The sequence below is a fragment of the Scyliorhinus torazame genome, chromosome 1, assembly GCF_047496885.1.
Source record: "Scyliorhinus torazame isolate Kashiwa2021f chromosome 1, sScyTor2.1, whole genome shotgun sequence".
NCBI lineage: Eukaryota > Metazoa > Chordata > Chondrichthyes > Carcharhiniformes > Scyliorhinidae > Scyliorhinus > Scyliorhinus torazame.
The window spans coordinates 179,915,313-179,940,578 of NC_092707.1; the positions used below are offsets into that span (position 1 = coordinate 179,915,313).

Sequence of the window (25,266 nt, forward strand, 5' to 3'; positions counted from 1 at the left end):
TTGACATCAGATTGTTTATTTGAAAGTATGAGATTGATACCATACTTCTAAATCGCATCCAAACTCAATGCAAATGTTGATGGCTTTACGTTCTGGTGACCAATTTACAACATTCAACAGAAAGCATGTCACCCAAAATAAAGGCTTCCTTCCCATTCAATGTTACAGTGACAACAGCCAGCCAATAAATCTTAAATGTCACAAAAAGACACAGAGGTTTGAAACCCAATCTTCTCAGAAAATCTTCATGAAAAGGGTAACTCATTATGCAATATTCTAACTGCCCATTGAAGACATGTCAGCGTTTTCTCTCAGATTGGAATTTGTAAATGGCCGGAGAGTTCACAGTTTCTTCCTTTACTTTCACCTTCCGGGTCTTGTCCTGTGAAAAAAAATCATGATAGATGTTTTTATCAACACATGCAAAGCACAGAACGCAGCAAATTAATTCATTTGATTTGGAATTCTGAGTTTGATTTTGTAATTTGTACCATTTCACAAAAGCACATGTTATCTGCACTTATTTATGGTTTATTTTTCTTTGGCTAAAGGCTGCATTAAAATATCACAAATAAATTGTTTTGAAAAAAAAACACAAAGTTAAAGCTCCCAATTCATTTTTTTCCCCCAATTAAGGGGCAATTTACCATGTCCAATCCACCTACCCTGGGTTGTGGGGGTGAGACCCGTGCAGACACAGGGAGAATGTGCAAACTTCACACAGACAATGACCCGGGGCCGGGATCGAACCCGGGGCCTTGGTGCCGTGACACAGCAGGACTAATCACTGCGTCACTTTGCCACCCTACACAAATTAATTAATTGGTGCCCTCAAAAGAAATTGAAGGTTTTAAAATGACATTTGTTACTAAACACAGGTAATTCATCTGCTTTAACATGTGTACAAATGCACTTAGATCACAATCACTATGGCGTATACAAATAAGTGTTTCTTGTTTTAAAAGCTAGACAGTGTCTGCTTGGAAATGTGATCCAGATTCCAGTAAGGGCTGATTTCCTACAATGGTGTAAAAGAGTAATATTTGCCCAATGGATTATTTGAGAATTCTAATGTAAATTTCATACAACCAAACTCCCTTTTTGAAATTATTAAGCTGATATCAAGTCTTCCATATAGTCTTGTAGGCAGATGGCAATGTATGCTAAATTGTAGACTTAACCCATAATTGATCGGAGGTACTCCGACATTAAATATATTTCAGCACTGGACAAAATGAAACACTCTACCTCACTCTCTTTCCATCTGTAGCTTTACTGCTTCCATTCCAGGAAAGGAAATGTTAGGTTTAGTTTAAGAAAGAAGGGCCTTACCTATCCAAAAGTTGTAGTCATCCTTAAAATGGCTTCAGGTTAGACATTTAACATTTGATCTTAGCTTTGAAATTACAAAAAGTTATAGTGAACAATGACACGGCCACCTGAACAGATCTATAAAATCCACAACATTTCTGAAAAATGATGAGCTCTATATACTTACCATGAGGTCTTTTTGAGTCTGTATTTTCTGGGCCACTACGAACATCTTCTTCTCTCTCTCAATGTGCTGTTGCAGCAGGGTATATTGGTGCTTTCTCTGTCGAGCAAGTTTCTGAAAGAGCAAATTACAAATTGTGAGGATAAAAGGTGAGTAACCGGAAAAGTGCAGAAAAGAGGAAAGCTCAAGATTGATCTGGATAAATTAATTGCCGGTTTCCCCTACATTAAAAAAAAAAATAGTTGCAGAACAGCATGATCAGTCATTTTATCTTTAAAGAATATACTTTAATTTACACGGAGAATGCAAGAACGAATGAACAATTGTTGCAATGATATTGATCTAGATAAATTAATGGCCGGTTTCCCCAACATTTTTTTAAAAATTTGTTGCATAACAGCATGATCAGTCATTTTGTCTTCAAAGAATATACTTTAATCGACACAGAGAATGCAAGAACGAATGAACAACAATTGTTGCAATGCTACATTTTGTGAAACATGGGCATGCTGTTTCTCACAGCTAGAACAATGACCCTCTGCAAATTAACAGTCACACGTTTCAAATGATTGTCAGATTGTCGAAATGCCAAGATAATGCCCAATCAGCTTTTTGAAATGCTACCATTGCCTTAGTGAGCCCAAGTGATCGCTCTTATTTTAAGTATATTTTAACCTGAATGTGATTTCTATTACCTCAAGTGCCTTGGGATGTGTGGCTCCTTTAATTTTTTCCTTCTGCAAGGTTTCGATCGTTGGTCGGTTATACACTCTGTCTAACAGCTCTGGTACGGTATTGAGGCGCTTTGCCAAGTCAAATTCCTTCACTGTGCACAAATTTAAATGAGAGCTTTTTCAAGTATTGTAATGGAGCAATCAAAGATTAGGACAGAACAATAACATGTTTGCTCTGCCATCAATGCACCTTGCAAACAACAGGAATCATACAATTAAAGCTCTGTCAGGGATAGTAAGGTGCCATACAGACCAAAGATGCCCCAGGAATGATAATCAGTGCACTCTTTATTTCAACTAGCACAGAAGTGTGCGATACTACAGTTGACCTTACTTTGACGGAGTAAAGGGACGGAGTGAAGGGAGGGGGGTCTGGGGATGTTAGGAAAGTGTATTATTTTAGAAGAAAAAGGGTAAGTCAAGGGCAATGCGAGGTTTTTAAAAAATCAGATAGCAAGCTTTTTGAAGTACTTGGCATCCATCGTCATAGTAGAGGAAAAAGATAATATAGCTGAGGGGAATTAATAATGAATCAAGAACTGGAACTCACTAACAAAAATACATGAGGAAAAATTAATGACACTAAAGACTGGCAAATGCTTTCACTTCTGGAGAGGTCACACCCAGACTAGAAAACTGGAGAAAGTACTGTGCAACTTCTTTCAGGGCTACTTCTTTCAGGGTAGGCACGCTGAATTAAGTGCACTCAGGCACTTAGCTGGACAGCACTAGGCATTTCCTGGGAACAAGGACCTCAGGGACAGAAGTCCTGACCAGCATGAGGTTCTGGCAATAAGAGGCCTGCAGTTCCATTGCACGACTGTACAACTGGGGAGGTGGAAGCTGCTACCAGTATGACACCCAGCTGATGCGGCGGATCGTTACTGGATCCCAGGCTACAGATTGAGTGATGATAGTGGGGGGGGACATTGGTAGCAAGAGGGGGGTGGCTCTTAACAGGTACTGAGTGCCTGTGAACATGGTACCTCTTCCCCCCAACTCATAAGATGGTTTGCTAAAATTAAAGTTTACGGAATCGAAGGAAAATTATTGACCAGCTTAGGCTAGAAAATAGGATATACAGATAATGGATATATACTCGTTTGGAAGTGGCAAATGGTGTCTCATATCGGTCCTGGGGTCTTAATTAATTATATTTGTTATCCACGTCATAAAAGACGCAGCCACACATTCAAGTTTGCCAATGATGCATAGTCATTTGTGTATGCTGGAGCATAAATTTGCAGAGATAAATTGGTTGGGCAAAACTGCGGCGGATGGATTTCAGCACAACTAAGTTAGAAGTCATCCATTTTGAACCGCGAAACAAAAAGTCACGTTCAAAAAACAGGGTACACAAATATAATAGAGATGCAACTAGAACACAAAGATCATTCTTTCAAGATAATGGTAACTCTTTTTATGTGCCAGTTTTTAGGCTCATGTTACTAATATTCCATAAATTATGCGGGTCTGTTGAGGATTCACTAGCAGGACTGGAGTACATTTCCATAGAAGTGTGCAAGGAACTTAAATTAGCACATAATTAAATGGTGAGGAATAAATTATATATGTTGCTATATGTTTTATATTGTATTTGACGGATAACTGCAATCGCCTGTGAAAGCAATTAAAATAACTCAGGAACCCTGAAAAAAGATAGCTAAAATGCAACATTCCTTCCTTCTACCAATATTTTCACATAGTGACCATCCAGAGACAACTGACAACAGGGTTGGATAATAGAGCATAATTATTCATTTTACATTTTGTCACCATCACGCTTCCAGGTCAGATACAATAAGAGGCAGAAACAGAGAAAGATTCGTCATGCTGCTCCAACAAACAATCCATGATTTCATCTTCAGACCAACACTCCTTATTAACAGCACCTCGTTTCTATAACTATCAGGCACATGGAATCTGATTTTGTCAGCAAGGGCTTGCAAATGAGCCACTTGCAGCTGAACAAATAAATGTACTACACTCGAGGACCAATTCTTTGAGCAACAAAATATATTTTCAACTTTCAAAGATCTTTCATATTAAGCCTTATTATTTTTTAACATTCCAAAGCAGGAATCAGTTAGTGTTGTAGACCATTCCTTAATCCAATTAAATGTTTTTGGATTTTTCTATTTTGAGTGTAGAAGAAATATTGCTTTGGTCCCTAAAGGAATGTCCTCAATGTGGCTCAGCAAGATTATCTAGGGAGTAACCGAGCCAACACTAAGGGGGATCCGGGTTGGGTCACTGGGCTGTGCTGACTCAAGCGATCTCAGCCGGCCTCAGTGCCCCTGGGTTAAGGAATTGAAGAGAAAGCAGCCAGAGTTTGTACTCTACTGAGCATGCATATGTGGCCATGGTGTGGGGTTCCATCCCGGGATAGATCATGGCGCACCTCCCTCAATTAAAAAATTGCTTATTTGTGCAATATATCACACACATGGGACCAAATCTGGAAAAGGAAACTCACCCTTAAGGGTAAGAGGAGTTTGTTATATTTTTAAATTAGTTGAAATTGAATCGAATGTACGACCATGTTTCTCAGAACAATACAGAAATGGTCCAAAGCGATGCATCTCTATTACTTAACACATTCAAATAATCATTCCTTGTATCACAAGTTAAATCTTCATGACTAAATAAAGAGCCAAGCTGAAAATTCATACACAGGTCACAAGAATATGTAACATGATACAGCACCTTCCTTTTTAGATTTGCAGAAGAAGATGTGCTTATTGGGGGGTTTTCCGTCAGCCTCTAAAAGATGGAGTTCAGACTTCAGTCTTTCAATTTTCTGCAAATGTATTGGAAATTCACATCATCAAATCAGCACACAGGAGACTTCACAGCAGGCTCAATATTCCCACTGTTTACTTTTCCAGAATAAAAGCCATTATTAAATCTGTGAAAAAGCATGTGGTACCTTGAAAGATATTAAAAGTGCAGATCTATTTTATCCGACTGTCTAAAAAACTAACACCCAATTGTCAGAAATCCTGGAGTCCATTTTGGGTTAATTACGGTGGATGAGGCACTTGTGCATTTTGGCCAGAGCCTGACATTTTCTGAGCTGCAGGCCAGAGGAAGTCAGCACAAAATGTTTTGCCTTTTGTTCACTCACTATACTTTGACACTGGAGTATGATGCCTTTAGTGTTGCGGACCTGAGCTACAAAGCAATTCATGCAACACCATTATGTAGAAAATGTCCAAAATCGGGTGACGTTTTTTATTAAAAGGAATAGAAACGAAGCCATCATGGAAGAGTTAGGATAAGTGGCTAAAATATTAGTCACAAAAGATGGGTTTTGAAATGTTGAAAGGAAAAAAAAAAAAAGTGTGAAATAATGGGTGTGGTTTATGGAATGATATCTAGAGAACAAGGTTGTGACAGGTGAAATCGCTACCACAGATGGGGCAAAGAGTTTGTTAATTTAGGGTGGCATTCGCCTGGGAGTGTATAGGAAGATGATGTGTGCATGTGGTTGATGGGCAAAGAACATAATAGGAGTAGGCCATTTAGCCACTCAAGCCTGTTCCGTCATTCAATAAGATCTGGTTGTGATCTAAACTCCACTTCCCTGCCTGCCATAACCTTCGTATCCCTTGTCAATCAAAAATCTGTCTTACTAATCAAAAATCTGTCTTACTCAACCTTGAATATATTTAATGACCCAGCCGCCACTGCTTACTGGGAATGAGAATTTCAAATACTAAAGACCCACTCAGAAAATAAATTCCTCCTCATCTCAGTCTTAAACAGATCTCCGATTTTGAAACTACTCCCTAGTTCTAGATTCTCCAACAAGGGGGAAAACAGGCCAGGATATGCGGAGTTTTGCAGACATTAAGGTTCATGGACAAGAGATGAGCAATGAAACTTTGGGGGTGGGGGGAGTCTAGGATAGCAAAATCTTGTATAAAGATTTCAACCAGTGTGCTGAAGTAGCAAGCAAAGTGGATGAAATTTATTAAGATGGAAGTGAGAACATTGTTAATGGATAGCACATGGGGAGTGAAATGCAGCTCAAACAGGAAGCCAGAGTTACTCATGGTCTCACTGTGTAGATGGAGGCAGTAATATAGGAGAGTTTATGTTAGGACTTATAATAATGATGGCTGCTGTCCCCTAGTGCTCTTGACTTGATATCAAATAGCTAGTCCTAAAGTACAATGCGGAGCAACTGATGTGGTAGTGAGGTACAGTCCGAATCATCATCAGGAGCAAAGAGGCATCAGCAAAACATTTGACCAGAATTGTACAATCTAGACAAAGGCCTTTATGTCTCTGTACCTCCCATCACCATCCTGACATGGGGTGGAAGAGGAGGAGTAATAAAGAGTCATGTTGGTCACTGGGCCATCCTGTGTCTTAGACTAGAGGCCACACTTCATATGTAATCTTTGGAGAAATGTTTGCCTGTGCCAAGATCTGACCTTGTGGTTGTGTTTTACCCTCTCCTTGGACACGAGAGGCGCTAAGATCAATTAGAACACGCAAGCCAAATGAGCATGGGCTGCAGAGTCAATGCTACACTTCCATGGTTTATATTGTTTAGTGCTACACTAGAGGGAATACTGACAGGCTCCACAGCACAAGTTGTAACTCTATAAAAGATTATTCATATGTATATTCTACAAATATTGTAAACTGATCATTCTGAATCAGCAATGCAGGTTATTTAAAACCAATTTCAAACGTCCTTAATCAATCTTGATGGTCAATGACCCTCATCCCTCTGATGCTTAGAATGAGATGGCAAGTAAAATATTATTCAAAATAATATATGGACTAAATCAAGATGCAAGATCCTTTGCTGGTATTCAGCTCAAGAATGCCTAAACTAGTAATAAAAATTAGGACTAAAAATAGACTACAAATCGGTCTGCAATTAATCTCTGGACAAGATAATATTGCAACTAACTGGCTATTCAGGTAAAATGGTGTTGACAGCTGCAGGCAGTACTTGGAAAGGATACAAAAATTGGAAACAGATTTGAGCCGGAACTTTGCTACCGAGGCAGGTAACTGGAGTAGCAAATTTCCCAACGGAATAATAAAGGATTGGCTTCTGGTATTTCACACTTATCGTCACAAGTAGGCTTCAATGAAGTTACTGTGAAAAGCCCCTAGTCACTACATTCCGGCGCCTGTTCAGGGAGACCGGTACGGGAATTGAACCCGCGCTGCTGGTTTTGTTCTGCATTACAAGCCAGTTGTTCAGCCCACTTTGCAACTTGATAGACCCGCTTCAGTTTAAAGCGCCCCATCACGCAATTTTCCCGCTGGAAAGATGAACGTTGGATCAACAACAAAACTACCAGTTTTCTTTCCACAGTTTAAAGGGAGGGAGGTTTAAAAAAAATTCAGACAATGAGTCATACAGTATTTATCCAACCTAAAAGAGCATTTACGTCGACTTCATCAATTCGTGCCTCCCAGAGTGGATTAAGGCCCTTACAACAACCAAGATGGGGTCTGTTTGAATTCGAGCACCAAGTTCAAATGGTCCACTGAGTTCAGGTTTCCATCCTATGTGAATCATGTCTTGCCCCCTTTCCATTGCTGGCAAAAATGGGATGTTAGAAATGGGGACGGGACGTGCTCATCTGGCCCACCATTTTTAATATGCGACGGGTGAAGATCTGGTTCAAGAAAATGAAATGAAATGAAAATCGCTTATTGTCACAAGTAGTACTGTGAAAAGTCCCTGGTCGCCACATTCCAGCACCTGTTCAGGGAGGCTGATACAGGAATTGAACCTGTGCTGCTGGCCTGCCTGGGCCTGCTTTAAAAGCCAACTATTTAGCCCACTGTGCTAAATCAGCCAGTTAAATACCAGAAGCCAAACCTTTCAGAGGAGGAACCCTTAACAATAACCAGCTGGCATCAATATTTCTAACATTAAGCTTGATTGCTTGTTTCTTCTGTGATATACCATCTTTCTCCCTTGCAACCAGCCCTACTGGTGTAATGCAGATTCCATAAAACTTTCCTCACTCTAATTTACTAAAGTAATGTAATGTTGACCTGAAAAATAAACAAGTTGGGCAGCACGGTAGCATTGTGGATAGCACAATTGCTTCACAGCTCCAGGGTCCCAGGTTCGATTCCGGCTTGGGTCACTGTTTGTGCGGAGTCTGCACAGCCTCCCGTGTGTGCATGGGATTCCTCCGGGTGCTCCGGTTTCCTCCCACAGTCCAAAGATGTGCAGGTTAGGTGGATTAGCCATGATAAATTGCCCTTAGTGTCCAAAATTGCCCTTAGTGTTGGGTGGGGTTACTGGGTTATGGGGATAGGGTGGAGGTGTTGACCTTGGGTAGGATGCTCTTTCCAAGAGCCGGTGCAGACTCGATGGGCCAAATGGCCTCCCTCTGCACTGTAAATTCTATGAAATTATAAAGCAGCAGCTATGGGTATTAGATAAGTTTTAAACAGTAACTGAACTTACAGATTTTTCTTCCAATGCAAAAGTGTGAAAAATTCAAATATCAGTAAAAATGTGCTAGTGCCACCAAGTGGCCACTGTGACCACTACAATTAAAGAAAGATTCCCTAAAAGGGTGCAAAAATGGGGACAAAGCAGTTAGTCAATCAGTGGGTAATGTTTCTGCCAAGGTCACAAAAGGTTGCCTTAAAGGTGTAGCTTTTTTCCCCCTTCAAACCAGAGAAGGGGGAAGTGTAGCACATGCTATAACTGGGAATATCAGAATGGTTACGTTGAAAAATGCTGCAACAAATTAAATGTTTGATGATGCATTGTCAATTTCATTGAACTGAAGGAGGCATTCTTACAAAACCACCAGGAAGAAGTCAAAACAACAACAAATGAAGTCACCTTTGACTCTGCAACCCGTTTCATTTCCACGTATTTAATATCTTGTGTCCGCATGATCTTCAGCTGCTCCTCTGTGACTTCCTCTCTAGGCTGCTTGATGATGTGAACGCCATCCTAAACAGAAAACATTGGAAAATATTTCTAAAACTGAATGGAGGAATAGAGCAAAACAGTCACTATTCCTTTAGACCAAGGAAAAACATCTTGACGAGTGTGAGCAAACATAACGTGTCCATTTGAATAATATAGGTACAGTGAGTACTCGAAGGACAAAAAGATTTTAAAGTAATACACTAATCAAATAAAATTACAGATGGGAACAGATTAAACACAGTCTATTCTCATTTAAAAGTGGAAGCTGCTACTGCATTTGCAAAATATACATTTTTGATAATGACGCTGATAGGTCACAACTGGGATGCGCTAATTCTAAAGCTTACTCATCAGCAGGAGTAGATCCAGCACAGACAAGGAGCGTTCGCTCCAGGATACATGTTGAGAATTGTATGATGTACAGTATTAGCAGAGGATTGGTGTGCAATAACATGGCAATGCAATAATAATGACATGGCAGCTGTGTGAACGACTGCATCAGTGTCCAGGATGTCAAGTAGTTTGCACTTGGGCATGTAATATAAATTTGCCTTGATGTACAACATAAAATGCATCAGCTATTCCAGGGCACACAAGAAGAAATATTAACTTGCACATGAACCCCATCTTCCTCGAATTGCTTTCTGCTAATACATACATATATAAAAGGAGACTTCCGGTGGCGTGGGCGAGCAGGGCGGCCGCAACAACAAGAGATCCCGCCAGTGGCCGCGATTCGCGGCGATTTTGGGGAAATCCCAGAGTCCTCACGCACTCCCCGACTATCGTTGGCCTTTGGGGCCGTCACGAGCAGCCAGCGGGGCCGGTTTAAAAACCGGCGAAGAACCCCGCGCGGGTGTCGGGCGCGCTGGGCCCGGCGCGGCAGGTTAGAGCAGCGGGGGCGGAGCTACGAGGAGGCTGAGGCAGCAGGCTCGAGCACTATGTAGGGAGGGTGCCCCACGTCGGATGGTTCCCACCAAGGAAGGTGGTTGAAGCCTGGTCCAGGGGAACTCTGGGTGAATGCAGAGGAGAAAGAAAGTTTAAGGAAGTTTGGTGAAAGTTTTTTTTTTCTCTCCCCCTTTTTTTTCAAAAAAAAAAGTCAGATTGATGAAGGACAGGAGGGTGAAGGGGGAGAGAGGAGAAAAGAAAGAAGATAAAAAACAATAAGCCGCTAAAGGATGTGAAGAGCAGCGTCGAGGAAAGGAGGAAATGCGGGTTCGCAGCCGAAGGAGAAGACGAGCAAAACTGTTGACAGGATGGCGGAAGCCGAACTGCAAGGCGGGGCCGCACTACTTACGGTGGAGAAGATGACCGAGGTGATGGCGGTGGAGCTGTAAAAACAGTTTGTGAGGCACATGGAGGCCTTGAGGAAAGAGACGGCGGTCGTGTTGAGGTCATTGGTGGAGGGGGCAATCGGCCTGATGAGGGTGGAGGTGGCAAAGGCATCGGCCGAGGTGAGAGAGCAGCGCGAGATGAAGGAGGTGGAGGAGGCCACGACACGACACAGCGACCAGGTCACCTCGATGGGGGACGAGCTGCGGAGGGTGGTGGAGGTTAACAGAGGACTCCGAGCAAAGCTGGAAGACTTGGAAAACCGCTCAAGGCGGCACAATGTGAGAATTGTGGGCTTACCCGAAGGGAGAGGGCCCAAGGCCAATGCAATACTTTGCTAAGAAGTTGGCGGAGCTGATGGGGGAGGGCGAGAGCCCCACCCTGTGCGAGCTGGACCGAGCTCATCGGTCATTAAGGCCGAAGCCCAAAGTGAACAAGCCACCAAGGGCAGTAATTATCTGCATCCATAAGTTTTGCATGAAGGCGAAGGTATTAAGCTGGGCGAAGCAGGAGCGCGAGGTGCTGTGGGATGGTACTGCGGTTCGGATCTACCAGGACTTGACGGTGGAGTTGGCAAAAAGATGAGCGTCGTTTGGGCGAGTGAAGGCAGCTTTGTACAAGAAGGGGGTGAGATTGGGTGTGGTGTACCCGGCGAAGTTGAGAGTAACATATAACGCCAAAGACTTTTATTTTGAGACAGCGGAGGCGGCTGAGGCGTTCGTGAGGGCAGAAGGCTTGGGACAGACGTGAAGAGCGGAACTGGAAGAGAGACTGTGGACTGTGTTTGAGCGGCCGGAAAATGTACAAATGTTACAACTTTCTTTTTACTGATTTGTATTGAAATTTACTTCTCTTTGCATTGTTACAGAGTTTAAGTTAATGGCGTTCTGTGTTGCGACAGTTAGATGTTATGTGAGTGAATTGTAGGGGTTGGATTGTTGGGTTTGTTTTGGAGTTTCTTTCTCTGGGACTGGGTGGAAGGGGGCGAGAGGTCTTGGCGGGGGGGAGCCACTAGCGCTAGCTAACTAGAGTCAGTTAGTGAACGGGGGTGAGGTGAGAGGAGGACTGCGACGTTGGAGCCTGGATAGCAGGCTTCAATGGGCCTACGAGGCGAGCAAGAGGGGGTGGAAGGAGGGATGTTGGAGGATGCTCTTGTAGGGGGGGCGGGTCAGCCTTATGGGGCCCGGTGGCGTGGTGATGGTGGATAAGAAAGGTGGGGGGGGGGGGGGGGGGGGGGGCGGGAGAGAGGGTGAGAGACCTCCAGTAAGGATAGTCACGTGGAACGAGAGAGGGTTAGGAGGTCCAGTCAAGAGGTCAAGGGTGCTTGCACATCTTAAAAGTTTGAAAGCCGATGTAGCAAAGCTGCAGGAGACTCACTTGAGGGTGAAGGACCAGGTGAGACTTAAAAAGGGCTGGGTTAGCCAAGTGTTTCACTCTGGATTTGATGGAAGGGCTCGAGGGGTAGCGGTGTTGGTCAGCAAAAGGGTACGCTTCCAGATGGAGAAGGTGGTGGCAGATCCAGGGGGGTAGGCATGTGATTGTGGCAGGGGCGCTGGAGGGGAGATTAGTGGCGCTGTTAAGTGTATACGGTCCCAATTGGGACGATGTGGGATTCGCGAGGAAGGTGATTGGAGCTATTCCCGACTTGGACACGCATGAGATGATTGTGGGGGGGACTGGAACTTGGTGCAGGAGCCAAGGTTGGACAGATCACGGCCAGGCTGGCTGGGCCCATCGGGGGGGGGGGGGGGGGGGGGGGGCGGGCGAAGGCGCTGGCTGGGCTAATGGTGGAAATGGGAGTGGTGGACCCTTTGAGGTTCCTGCACCCAAGGGAACGGGAGTACTCGTTTTTCTCAGCGGTCCATAAGGTATAATCGCGGATCAACTTTTTTGTGGTGGGGAAGGCTTTGCTGGCTGGAGTCAAGGGGTCGGAATGCCACGATTCCTGTTTATTTTTCAATGCCTACCGATTTTCCTGCCAAAGTCTTTTTTCAGGGAGATTGAGGGAAGGATTACCTCATTCATATGGGGAGGGAAGGTGGCCAGAGTGAGATAGGTGCTGCTACAGGGGGGGGGGGGGGGGGGGAGGGGGGGAAAGAGGGGAAAAGAGGCAGGCAGGGGGTTTGGGTCTCCCGAACCTGTTGTACTACTACTGGGCAGCGAATGTGGAGAAGGTGCAGAGCTGGGTCAGAGGGGTTGATTCTCAGTGGGTCAGAATGGAGGAGAGTTTGTGCAGGGGGACGGGACTGAAGGCACTAGCAACAGCGCCGCTCCCGATAGCTCCAGGCAAATATTCAGGGAGTCCGATAATAATAGCTTCATTGAAAATCTGGAGGCAGTTTCGCCAACACTTCGGGTTGGGTTTAGGGTCAAGGGAAATGCCGATTCGGGGGAACCACAGATTTGAGCCAGGGAGGTGGGATGGAAGTTTGCGGAAATGGGAAAAGAAGGGGATTAAGACGCTAAAAGATTTGTTTCTTCTTGGTCGGTTTGCAGGATTGAGGGAGCTGGAAGCGAAGTATGGGCTAGAGCAGAGAGAAGTGTTTAGGTACATGCAGGTTCGGGATTTTGCCAGGAAGGAGATACAGAGCTTCACAGAGGAACCGGCCTCCACATTAATGGAGGAGGTGTTGACGACAAGGGGACTGGAGAATGGGGCAGTGTCAGCGGTGTACGGAGCTATTTTGGAAGAGGATAAGGCACCACAGGAAGGGATCAAAGCAAAGTGGGAGGAAGAGCTGGGAGAGGTTATAGAGGGGGGGGTCTGGTGTGAGGTGCTCCGGAGAGTGAATGCCTCCACCTCATGTGCGAGGTTGGGGCTGATACAGCTGAAGGTGGTATATAGAGCACACTTCACGAGGGAGAGGATGAGCCGATTTTTTGAAGGAGTAGAGGATGTGTGTGAGCGTTGCGGGGGGGGGGGGGGGCCGTTAATCATGTTCATATGTTTTGGTCCTGTCCAAAGCTAGGGGAGTACTGGAAGGAGGTGTTTAGGGTAATTTCCAAGGTGGTGCGTGTGAAACTGGACCCGGGTCCCCAGGAGGCCATATTCGGGGTGTCGGACCAGCCAGGGTTGGAAACGGGTGCGGAGATAGATATCATAGCCTTCGCCTCGTTGATCGCGGATCCTCCTGGGATGGAGAGCAGCCTCTCCACCCAGTGCCCTGGCAGGGCGGGGGGACCTGTTGGAATACTTGACCCTGGAGAAGGTTAAGTTCGAACTGAGGGGAAGCTTGGAGGGGTTCTACAAGTCATGGGCACTATTTATTATGCACTTTCAAGAACTGGATAACATTGAACATTAGTTTTTTTTTTGGGGGGGGGGGGGGGGGGGGGCTGTGTAGATCAAGGGTGGCTCTGGGTAATCCCAAATTCCTTTTTGTCATTTGTTTATGTAAACATGCGGGCTGATGTTTGGGGGTTGGTGGGTGGAATGGGATCGTTGTTATTATGGGGATTGACATATCTTGCTGATTATTGTTTATTGTTGATGGGTGTAAATGCGGGAGAAAATGTGAAAAAGGAGAATAAAAATATATTTTTTAAAAACATACATAAAGATAAGACCATAAGATATAGGAGCATTCAGCCCAATGAGTCTGCACCGCCATTCGATCACGGCTGACATCCCCATTCTCCTGCGTTATCCCAGTAACCCCTGATCCCCTTATTATTCAAGAACCTATCTATCTCTGTCTTAAAGACACTCAGCGACTCAGCCTCCACAACATTCTGTGACAATAAGTTCCTCAGATTCAAAACCCTCTAGTGAAGAAATTCCTCATCTCAGTTTTAAAGGTTCATCCCTTCAGTTTGAGGCTGTGCCCTTGGGCTCTAGTCTCTCCTACGAGTAGAAACATCTTCTCCACGTCCACTCTATCTAGGCCTCACAGTATTCTGAGAGTTTTAACAAGATCCCTCCCCTCATCCTTCTAAACCCCAACGAGTACAGACCCAGAGTCCTCAATTGCTCCTCATGTGGCAAGTCCTTCATTTTGGCATTAATTCTTCCTCTGGACCCCTCATAGGCCAGTACATCCTTATTTAGATACGGGGCTCAAAACTGCTCACAATATTCCAAATGGAGCCTGGTCAGAGCCTGATACGGTACACCCCTGCTCTTGTATTCTAAAAGCCAGTTCATCTTTGTTCATTTATATCAAGGGGCATAAATTCTTTATCAACAAAGATTATGGAACAAGCATGCAACATACAAACAATTAATTCAATTTGGGTTAAATTGAGTGGCTGGAACCTGAAGATGGCATTAAACATATTTAGTCTGGTAGATTGAAGAGGATGCCATGACTGTTCATTTCGGTCGAAAGGAGGGAAATACTGCTTGTTTTAGGAAGGATGTCTAAGTATAGCTTGTATGATTTGATGCCTTCACTTTGAAGAATCTCAGTGAACTGCTTAGTCAGGGTAGAATCCATAGAATCCCTACAGTGTAGGCATTCAGCCCATTGAGTTTGCACTGACCTGGTCCACTCTCCCACCCACCCTCAATAACCCCGTAACCTAACCTGCATATCTCTGAACACAGAGGGGCAATTTAGCATGGCCAATCCACCTAACCTGCACACCTTTAGATTGTGGGAGGAAACTGGAGCACCCAGAGGAAATCCACGCAGACACAGAACGTACAACTCCACACAGGCAGTCACCCAAGGTCGGAATTTACCCCAGTTCCCTGGTGCTGGGAGACAGCAGTGCGAACCACTGTGCCTTTCGTAGTTCTACCATGTGTCATTAGTACTGCAAGATGACTTTGTGGGCCATGTGTGGCCTGTAATTCACCCTGTGTGGCCTGTAGTTCATAAACATCTAGGGTATATGTTATTTTAAAAATTATTTTGAAGCCGTAGAGTTCATTAAGCTCTAATTTTTCTTTCCAAAGACTTGGAGCCAATCAAATATAGTCAAATGAATGTCAGGCTAGAACTGAAAACATCTTTGGAATTCTACTGGATAGTACATTTAATTTCAGGGGATCTTATCCACGATCATTTACAAAGTTATACACTGCCACATCACCAACAGATAATAAACCGAGGATACATTACTGAACAAAATCTTACCTGGAGTTTAGTGCTGGTCATTCGAAAGTAGAATTCATCTGGATTTTTGTCGAATGCCTTTTGGCGTAATGCCTTTAGAGTGTTCCTTTTGCGATGGTAATCCCTGAAATATGCAAGTCAGCACTTTTACGAACAAAGAACAGTACAGCTCAGGAACAGACTCTTCGGTACTCTAAGCCTGCGGCGATCACGTGTCTTATCCTACCAACCGCCTATATCCTTCTATACCCCGTCTGTTCATGCCTTCAGGAGACTTTGAGTATTACAAAGATATCAAAGTCTATCGAAGCATGACACCAAACTAGCTTAAATATGGGACATCGTGCCATATGCTGGGCAGCACGGTAGCGCAGTGGTTAGCACTGTTGCTTCACAGTGCCAGGGTCCCAGGTTCAATTCCCGGGTTGGGTCACTGTCTGTGCGGAGTCTGCATGTTCTCCCCGTGTCTGCGTGGGTTTCCTCCGGGTGCTCCGGTTTCCTCCCACAAGTCCCGAAAGACGTGCTGTTAGGTAAGTTGGACTTTCTGAATTCTCCCTCTGTGTACCCGAACAGGCGCCGGAATGTGGCGACGAGGGGCTTGTCACAGTAACTTCATTGCAGTGTTAATGTAAGCCTACTTGTGACAATAAAGATTATTATCTTGGGACATTTTAAACAGTGATACATTAATCCAAGTTAAGACAGTTCACAATGTACATATATTAGAATAGTCAGAAAATTCTGCTCTCTCATCGGTCAAAAATATCAAACAGAATGCATTTTAAAAGCACTTTTTCAGGTAATGTCTATAGGCTCAGGAGCACTTTGCAGTCTGGACATTTGACTCAAATCAGTTAAATCTGACCCGAGTCTATTCCTTCTGAATTGTTAGACTTTGGATTGAAGAACACAAAGCCCCGTCATAGTGATTTCTAAATGTTCAAATCTGAAATCTTGGCAGAACATTGAATAAAAGTACAATTAGGACTTCAATTCAAGCATAGACTTCTGGTTTATGAAGCACTCACTGTGCACGGAGCTTGTAATCTTTCTTCTTCTCCAACAGACCCAGTCGCTTTCGGGATCCAAGCTGCGCTCAGTGGGTAAAAAGGATAATGTTACTGGAAAACACCAGTGTTAGAATTCAATTTATAACATTTTTTGAACGGAAATTTATTTTTAAAATGAGAATTTCCCATAGCACTGATCATATTAATTAGGATGATATATTATTCTACTCAGAATTTTAATGTTAAACCATTTAATGCACTAGGTATTAGTCTGCCACTATGACGGGGCTTTGTGTTCTTCAATCCAAAGTCTAACAATTCAGAAGGAATAGACTCGGGTCAGATTTAACTGATTTGAGTCAAATGTCCAGACTGCAAAGTGCTCCTGAGCTTCGGGCCACTGATGACTGACAAAAGACAGCTTTTGACACGGGAATCTGCCCGACACAAGTGGGAATTTTGCGCATTACCATGCCCAGAAATCGAGCAATTGGGGTGTAAAGCAAATACCCAGCATAAAAGGGGCTGGTTTAGCACACTGGGCTAAATCGCTGGCTTTTAAAGCAGACCAAGGCAGGCCAGCAGCATGGTTCGATTCCCGTACCAGCCTCCCCGAACAGGCGCCGGAATGTGGCGACTAGGGGCTTTTCACAGTAACTTCATTGAAGCCTACTCATGACAATAAGCGATTTTCATTTCATTTCATTTCAAAGATCAAGGAACTTCAGGTTGAAGTGAGTCACGCAAGCGATTATGCTGTGCACCTCAGCTCTTACAATAACTCCAACCAGATTAACGAGTCAGTCATGTGCATTTCCAGCAGTTAGGTTGGCCGAAAATGGGTGAACAATTATGCTCAGAATTTTAGGTGTAGCTAAAAAAAAATGTCTGGAAAGTGACAGACATTTATCTGGTGCTTTAGAGCAATTTTGCTTTAAAATGCGCTTTTAAAATAATTAAAAGCAAAGTACTGCAACATAACATCAAAAATATGAACAAAAATATGAAATAAAAACAGAAAATGCTGGAAATACTTTGCAGGCAACATCTGTGGACAGAGAAACATGGTCAACGTTTCAGGTCGCAACCTTTAGTCAGGACTACGAAAACCTGTTACCATCCCCAATTTAAGTACCGAGGCAACGAAAGTGAAGAGGTCAGGAAAGAAAAGCAAAGGTCCACAACAGGCTGGAAGTGGGGAGAAATTAAATGATAAAAAAGGGCAAAAGGAGACGATAATAGTTTCCTCATACGTCAACATGAGATGCAAATAGGAACAGAATTATCAATAACTATAACAATCCAATGGGATTTGGTAGGGGTTGAGAGGAGAGAGAGTTTAACAATCTGAAATTGTTGAATTCTGAAAGGCTGCAAAGTGCCTAATTGGAAGATGAGGTGCTATTCTTTGCTGTTCCATTGAGCTGCACTAGAATACTGCAGGTGGTCTAGGGGAGAACTGAGAGTGGGAGTGGGAGAGGGAATTAAAATGACAGGCAACTGGATGCTCAAGATCACACTTACAAACTGATCAGCTGTTCTGCCAAGCAACCCAATCTGCGTTTACTCTTCCCCATGTAGGGAGCATTGTGAGCACTGAATACAGTAAGCTAAACAAAGAAGTAAACTGCCGTTTCATCTGAAGGTAGTTTTTGGACCTTGGGAGGTATGAAAGGTGGAGGGAAGAGAGTAGGTGTTGCACTCACACAGGAGGTACCATGAGAAAGGGAAGGGTCAGAGATGGAAAGGATGCAAATCAAAAGCAAATTAAATTTTCCAGTTCAAGGCGAGAGCAGAAAATGAAACCGACACAGTAAATGGAAAAAGGTGTGTGAAGAGACCAGAGTCTAAGACTGGAACAAAGAACAATCCACATACCTCAAAAATAGGGAGGCATAACTAGGACAGATAGCATCACCTTTTATTTGAAGATGAGCGGTGTCAAAGGAATTGTTGTTTAATGAGAACAAGTTCAGCTAGGCAGAGGCAGCTGATGGCAGGTAGAAACTAATTTGATCTCTATTCAAGGAAGAAACTGAGAGCCCTCAGGTCATGCTGAGAAATGGAAATGTACATGCGATTGGAGGTCCATGGTGAAAAGAAGACATTAAGGGCCAAAACTGTTGAAATATTGGTGGTTCGAGACTGGATAAGGGGGAAAAAGTAATCCGAGACAAAGAAATCAGCTCTGTGGGGTAATGGGTATACCAGGGCAGTCCTGTTGGTGCATCTTGGGAAGGAGGTAGAGCCCGGGTTGAGAGATTATGATGTTGGAGGCAATGGAGGGATGAATCTCCAGGAGAGGGAAAGTCAGTGACAGTCCTGGAAAACGTGGCTTGATATTTAATGGTGGCATCATGGTCCAGGCAGCGAGGGTGTCAGTGAGTTGGCGATTAGATTGTGCAAGGTAAAAGCCGTTCTGTAAAGTGACAACAGAACAACACTTGTCAACAGGTTTGATGACAATGTTAGGGTTGCAAGTTGAGGGAGGTAGATTGGAGTGATTAAAAATTTTAAAAATAACTTCAGAGATTGCATTGAATTGTTTCTTTGAACTTTTTTTTATATAGTAGCAGCACGAGTCATCTCAGGAGACTGAAAAGCTTATTACAGGTTTTTAAACTGGCTGAGGCCTAAGGTGCACGAATGATGGTAAGACGGCTTGAGGTTTCAATTTTCATATATTTGTTCTGTCAATATGGTGAGAGCTTGGAGCTTTCTTTACACCCCAGCTGCTTCTGCTTTTTAATTTGTTCACAGTTCTTGAACACTGCTAGCCAGCATCTGCTGCCCTCACCCTAAATGTCTGAGGTAGTGGTGAACCATGCAGGCCATATGGTGTAGGTACAGCCAGAGTGCTGTTACTGAGTTAGTTACAGATTTCTGACCCAGTGACAAGCTGCTCTCTGCTTGTCTAAATCAACATTCAGGTTCCAATACACACTAATGAGATTGGCAGGAAATTTAGGAGTAAATTGACATCAGCATGAGCAAGGTTAATTTGAAACCTAACATCCTAATGTCACACTCCAGGACATTTCCACTTAAAGGGAGAAATCATTTCATACTTTACAGTCAGTTTTCTAATGACACACAGTACGGTACAATACAGGTCCACAAAATTATTTCTACTCAACACCAACAATATATTTTAATACGAAGCTTAAAGAAACAGCTATTTTAACATTTTCATTTATCACATTGGCCTTCCTTCAGTCTACATATCACTACCAATTTAGTGCCAAATTTACAAACACTCTTAAGCAGTTATAGAAAATTAAGAGTATTTGGAGTATTGCGTACAGTTCTGGTCACCGCATTAGAGGAAGGACGTGGAGGCTTTGGAGCGGGTGCAGAGGAGATTTACCAGGATGTTGCCTGGTATGGAGGGAAAATCTTATGAGGAAAGGCTGATGGACTTGAGGTTGTTTTCGTTAGAGAGAAGGTTAAGAGGAGACTTAATAGAGGCATACAAAATGATCAGGGGGTTAGATAGGGTGGACAGTGAGAGCCTTCTCCCGCGGATGGAAATGGTTGGCACGAAGGGACATAGCTTTAAACTGAGGGGTAATAGATATAGGACAGAGGTCAGAGGTAGGTTCTTTACGCAAAGAGTAGTGAGGCCGTGGAATGCCCTACCTGCAACAGTAGTGAACTCGCCAACATTGAGGGCATTTAAAAGTTTATTGGATAAACATATGGATGATAATGGCATAGTGTAGGTTAGATGGCTTTTGTTTCCGTGCAACATCGTGGGCCGAAGGGCCTGTACTGCGCTGTATCGTTCTATGTTCTAAGGGAAAATGCTGGAAAATCTCAGCAGGTCTGGCAGCATCTCTAGGGAGTGAAAAGAGCTAACGTTTCGAGTCCGATGACTCTTTGTCATCGGACTCGAAACGTGAGCTCTTTTCTTTCCCGACAGATGCTGTCAGACCTGCTGAAATTTTCCAGCATTCTCTCTTTCGTTTCAGATTCCAGCATCCACAGTAATTTTATAGAAAATTAAGGGTGATCCAATTGATGTGCTTAAAATGATTGAAGGAATTCATAAGGTCGGCAGAGAGAAACCAATTTCTACGGTGGAGGAATTGATAAAAAAGGAGTAGAACCTAAAATTAAGTGTTAGGTTGTTTAGAGGTGATGTCAGGATGCATTGTCAGAGAAAGGGCAGTGGAAACCTGGAGCTCACACCTCCAAAAAGCCAGTCAACATGACATGAACTGCAAGGGACGGAGTTTGTTGGATAAGGATATGAAGGCTCACTCTGGAAAAACTTGCTTCCTTATCAGTCTGTCAAATTTCACTCCAATCATTATTGTAGAAAAGTAAAATACAGATCAGTTTTGTATTGTAATCAGCTGTCCTCATGTATTTTGTTCACCATGTAAATAACAAGTTTGGTCAGCTTTTGAATATATATATATATTGTAAGGAAGGAAAAGTGATTTATTCTTTCTTAGATAATGTCAAGGGTACAATTAAACTTCAGTAGGGTCTAAAACAAGCAGTAATCTATCGGGCTGTCCATGCCACAGCTCACCCAGTCAGTCTTTTCTTTGGAGTCAACAGGACAGGAAATTGGAGGTGCATCAAGCAGTTAATCTACTGCTGAATTTTGCACTCCCACCAAAATTGAACCTGAGCACATAATCCCGATTGACACCAGTGCAGTGTTGGGAGAATGCTGCATTATTGTCAACTGCTTCATCTGGGTGACATATTAAACCAATTCTCCAAATCATATGTAAAAGAGCACAGTAAGAAGTCTTATAACACCAGGTTAAAGTCCAACAGGTTTGTTTCGATGTCACTAGCCTTCGGAGCGCTGCTCCTTCCTCAGGTAAATTAAGAGGTATGTTCCAGAAACATAATATAAATATATATATATATATATATATATATAGATAGAGGTCCCGGTTGAGGCCGCACTCATGTGTGCGGAACTTGGCTATAAGTTTCTGCTCGGTGATTCTGCGTTGTCGCGCGTCCTGAAGGCCGCCTTGGAGAACGCTTACCCGGAGATCAGAGGCTGAATGCCCTTGACTGCTGAAGTGTTCCCCGACTGGAAGGGAACATTCCTGCCTGGTGATTGTCGCGCGATGTCCGTTATTTGTTGTCGCCGCGTCTGCATGGTCTCGCCAATGTACCACGCTTCGGGACATCCTTTCCTGCAGCGTATGAGGTAGACAACGTTGGCCGAGTCGCACAAGTATGTACCGCGTACCTAGTGGGTGGTGTTCTCACGTGTAATGGTGGTAACCATGTCGATGATCTGGCATGTCTTGCAGAGATTGCCATGGCAGGGTTGTGTGGTGTCATGGTCACTGTTCTGAAGGCTGGGTAGTTTGCTGCAAACAACGGTTTGTTTGAGGTTGCGCGGTTGTTTGAAGGCAAGTAGTGGGGGTGTGGGGATGACCTTGGCAAGATGTTCATCTTCATCGATGACATGTTGAAGGCTGTGAAGAAGATGTCGTAGTTTCTCCGCTCCGGGCAAGTACTGGACGACAAAGGGTACTCTGTTGGTTGTGTCCCATGTTTGTCTTCTGAAGAGGTCGGTGCGCTTTTTTGCTGTGGCGCGTTGGAACTGTCGATCGATGAGTCGAGCACCATATCCCGTTTGTACGAGGGCATCTTTCAACGTCTGTAGGTGTCGGTTATGCTCCTCCTCGTCTGAGCAGAGCCTGTGTATACGGAGAGCGTGTCCATAGGGGATGGCTTCTTTAATGTGTTTAGGGTGGAAGCTGGAGAAGTGGAGCATCGTGAGGTTATCCGTGTGTTTGCGGTAAAGCGAAGTGCTGAGGTGACCGTCCTTGATAGAGACGAGTGTGTCCAAGAATGCAACTGATTTTGGAGAGTAGTCCATGGTGAGTCTGATGGTTGGATGGAACTTATTGATGTCATCGTGTAGTCGTTTCAGTGATTCTTCGCCATGGGTCCAAAGGAAAAAAATGTCATCAATGTATCTGGTGTATAACGTCGGTTGAAGGTCCTGTGCGGTGAGTAGGTCTTGTTCAAACTTGTGCATGAAGATACATGGAACATTTCTGGAACATACCACTTCATTAACCTGAAGAAGGAGCAGCGCTCCGAAAGCTAGTGACATCAAAACAAACCTGTTGGACTATAACCTGGTGTTTTAAGACTTCTTACAGTGCTCACCCCAGTCCAACACCAGCATCTCCACATTATGTAAAAGGGCACACAGATTATGCAAAGATCAGGGAGTTTTCCTGTTCATTATTTACAACTATTAATATCCATTGAACACAGATTATCTGGACGCTGCTGTCAGAGGAACCGTGCTCGGCGCATACTGACTCTTGTCCCCACATTGCTAAAGTATTAGTTGTGAAACACTTTGGTCATGAAAGGCGCTCAGTGGTCATGAAAGACGCTAAATAAATGCGCTTTCATTTCACTCTGTACAATCTTGGGTCTCCAGGAGATGCTAAAGTTAGTTGTAACCAGTGTGGCTTTTGTTTGGGATATATTATTACCGTTGCTCTTACGTGGGCAGCAAACTGCATTGCAGGCGGTAACTGAGAGATTGGACCATACAACAAACAGAATTAAATAGATGAATTGAGCTAACTGATTACATTACTGGGGGTAGAGTGAGAGTTTGACTTTACACCCCAACCACTATTGTCCCGTGCGAGAGGCTGAAGCCCGAGGTGGGGAAAATCACGTCAATACACGCGGCAATTTGGCCCTCCTGTTCATACTGGCTCTAATCAGCCCCACCACCTCCCTCTTTCACTGCCGACCTGCCAGTTTTTGTTGCGTCTTTTGAAGTAATTATCACATTCCCATTCGGAAATGAATATCCAACTCCTGAAACATTTATCAAAAGGCCCCCATCTGCATCTAGCGGCTGCACCGAGACAGATGCACTCACCTGACTCCGCTCCTGGTGGCTCCGCTGCACCGATTTCTGCGCCTTGCGGAAAGCTGCCGCCATCTTCCGTCCCCTCGTCAGCCACTCTCACACACACACTGCTGCTTCCGGGGTCAAAGGTTTGTCTTCCGCCTTGGAGGCTGCGCCCCCTCCACCCGGGGACGCGCGCGCGAGAGAGAGAAGGTTGGAAGTGGGTGGGGCCGCATCCGGGAACCCGAAGAGGGTTCTGCTGAGGGGTGGAGTCGACGGCGTCGCTCGGCTGCTCCCCTAGCGGACGCGCGGAAGAATGCAACTTGGTGCAGCTTCAACTCCCATTGGCCTATGAATGACTGCAGAAAGCAAGCAAGAGTTTTCATCAGAGTTGCCCACTCTGGTTGGAATTGTATTCCTGGAGGTTTATTCATGCGACCAATCGCCTGGCCTGGTGAAACAATATTTTTATTCCATCGCCAACATTTTTAAAGCTCTGATGTGGAGATGCCGTTGTTGGACTGGGGTGAGCACAGTAAGAAGCCTTACAACACCAGGTTAAAGTCCAAGAGGTTTGTTTTGAATCACTAGCTTTCGCAGCACTGCTCTTTCCTCAGGTGAATGAAGAGGTGGGTTCCAGAAACACATATATAGACAAAGTCAAAGATGCAATACGATACTTTGAATGCAAGTCTTTGCAGATAATTAAGTCTACAGATCCAAACGGAGCAACTGGAGAGAGGGATAATCACAGGTTAAAGAGGCGTGAATTGTCTCAAGCCAGGACAGTTGGTAGGATTTCGCAAGCCCAGGCCAGATGATGGTTGGTGAATAATGTGACATGAATCCAAGGTCCCAGTTGAGGCCCTACTCATGTGGGCGGAACTTGGCTTTAAGTTTCTGCTCGGCGATTTTGCGTTTTAAAGCTCACTCATGAACCAAGACCACTTAAGGTCAGATGCCAAAGAGTAAAAGTCTCCATAGTCCCAGATGGCAAAGGGCTGCTTTCCCTTTGAGGGATAGAGCTGACTGGTGGTGATTTAACCCCAGGGTCACCACACCTCAGACAAGGAGCAAGGTCGAGAAGGCGGGGCCGATACAGAAATTGAACCCGAGCTGTTAGCCTCGCTCTACATCACAAACCAGCCATCCGGCCAATTGAGCCATTCCTTCACCACACAAGGTCAAAATGCTGGAACGCCTTCTTAACAGCACTGTGGATGTACCTACGGCATATGGACTGCTGCAGTTCTAGAAGTGCCTCACCTCAGAGGCAATTAGGGATGGGCTAGTCAGCAATTCCCACATCCCATGAAAGAATATTAAACAAAATCCCTCAACTCCTTTTGTGTCCACAAATCTTTTAATTTCAGCCTTAAATATAGTCACAACCCGTTGGGGTAGAGAATTCTAAAGAAATGAAATGAAAATCACTTATTATCACAAGTAGGCTTCAAATGAAGTTACTGTGAAAAGCCCCTAGTCGCCACATTCCAGCACCTATTTGGGAGGCTGGTACAGGAATTGAACCGTGCTGCTGGCCTGCCTTGGTCTGCTTTCAAAGCCAGCGATTTAGCCCTGTGCTAAACCAGCCCCTTGTGAAAGAATCACAAACCTTTTTCGTCAGTATTCATACAGGAAAAAGACAATGTTGTCGAGGAGAATACTGAGATTCAGGCTACTAGACTAGAAGGGCTTGAGGTTCATAAGGAGGAGGTGTTAGCAATTCTGGAAAGTGTGAAAATAGATAAGTCCCCTGGGCCGGATGGGATTTATCCTAGGATTCTCTGGGAAGCTAGGGAGGAGATTGCTGAGCCTTTGGCTTTGATC

The 25,266-nt window shown here is 44.2% G+C and overlaps 1 protein-coding gene across 1 annotated transcript; it reads right to left on the reverse strand.

Moving 5' to 3' along the window:
* Positions 1-23,639, reverse strand: utp11 (UTP11 small subunit processome component). The gene is made up of 8 exons (XM_072501308.1): positions 23,467-23,639; positions 16,587-16,648; positions 15,580-15,682; positions 9,074-9,187; positions 4,936-5,029; positions 2,191-2,321; positions 1,499-1,609; positions 1-382 (listed from the first exon to the last, which is right to left on the reverse strand). The coding sequence occupies exons 1-8, from the start codon at positions 23,527-23,529 to the stop codon at positions 299-301; spliced, it is 762 nt and encodes a 253-aa protein (XP_072357409.1). The 5' UTR covers positions 23,530-23,639; the 3' UTR covers positions 1-298.
* Positions 23,640-25,266: the final 1,627 nt, after the last annotated feature.

What these genes read in the sequence shown, in the direction of transcription:
- utp11 (XM_072501308.1), bottom strand. Translation starts at nt 23,529, where the DNA reads ATGGCGGCAGCTTTCCGCAAGGCGCAGAAATCGGTGCAGCGGAGCCAC. An exon ending in AACGGGTTGCAGAGTCAAAG is followed by an intron (nt 5,030 to 9,073) that starts GTGACTTCATTT and finishes ATACATTTGCAG; the next exon opens with AAAATTGAAAGACTGAAGTC. An exon ending in AGACTCAAAAAGACCTCATG is followed by an intron (nt 383 to 1,498) that starts GTAAGTATATAG and finishes TTTTTTTCACAG; the next exon opens with GACAAGACCCGGAAGGTGAA.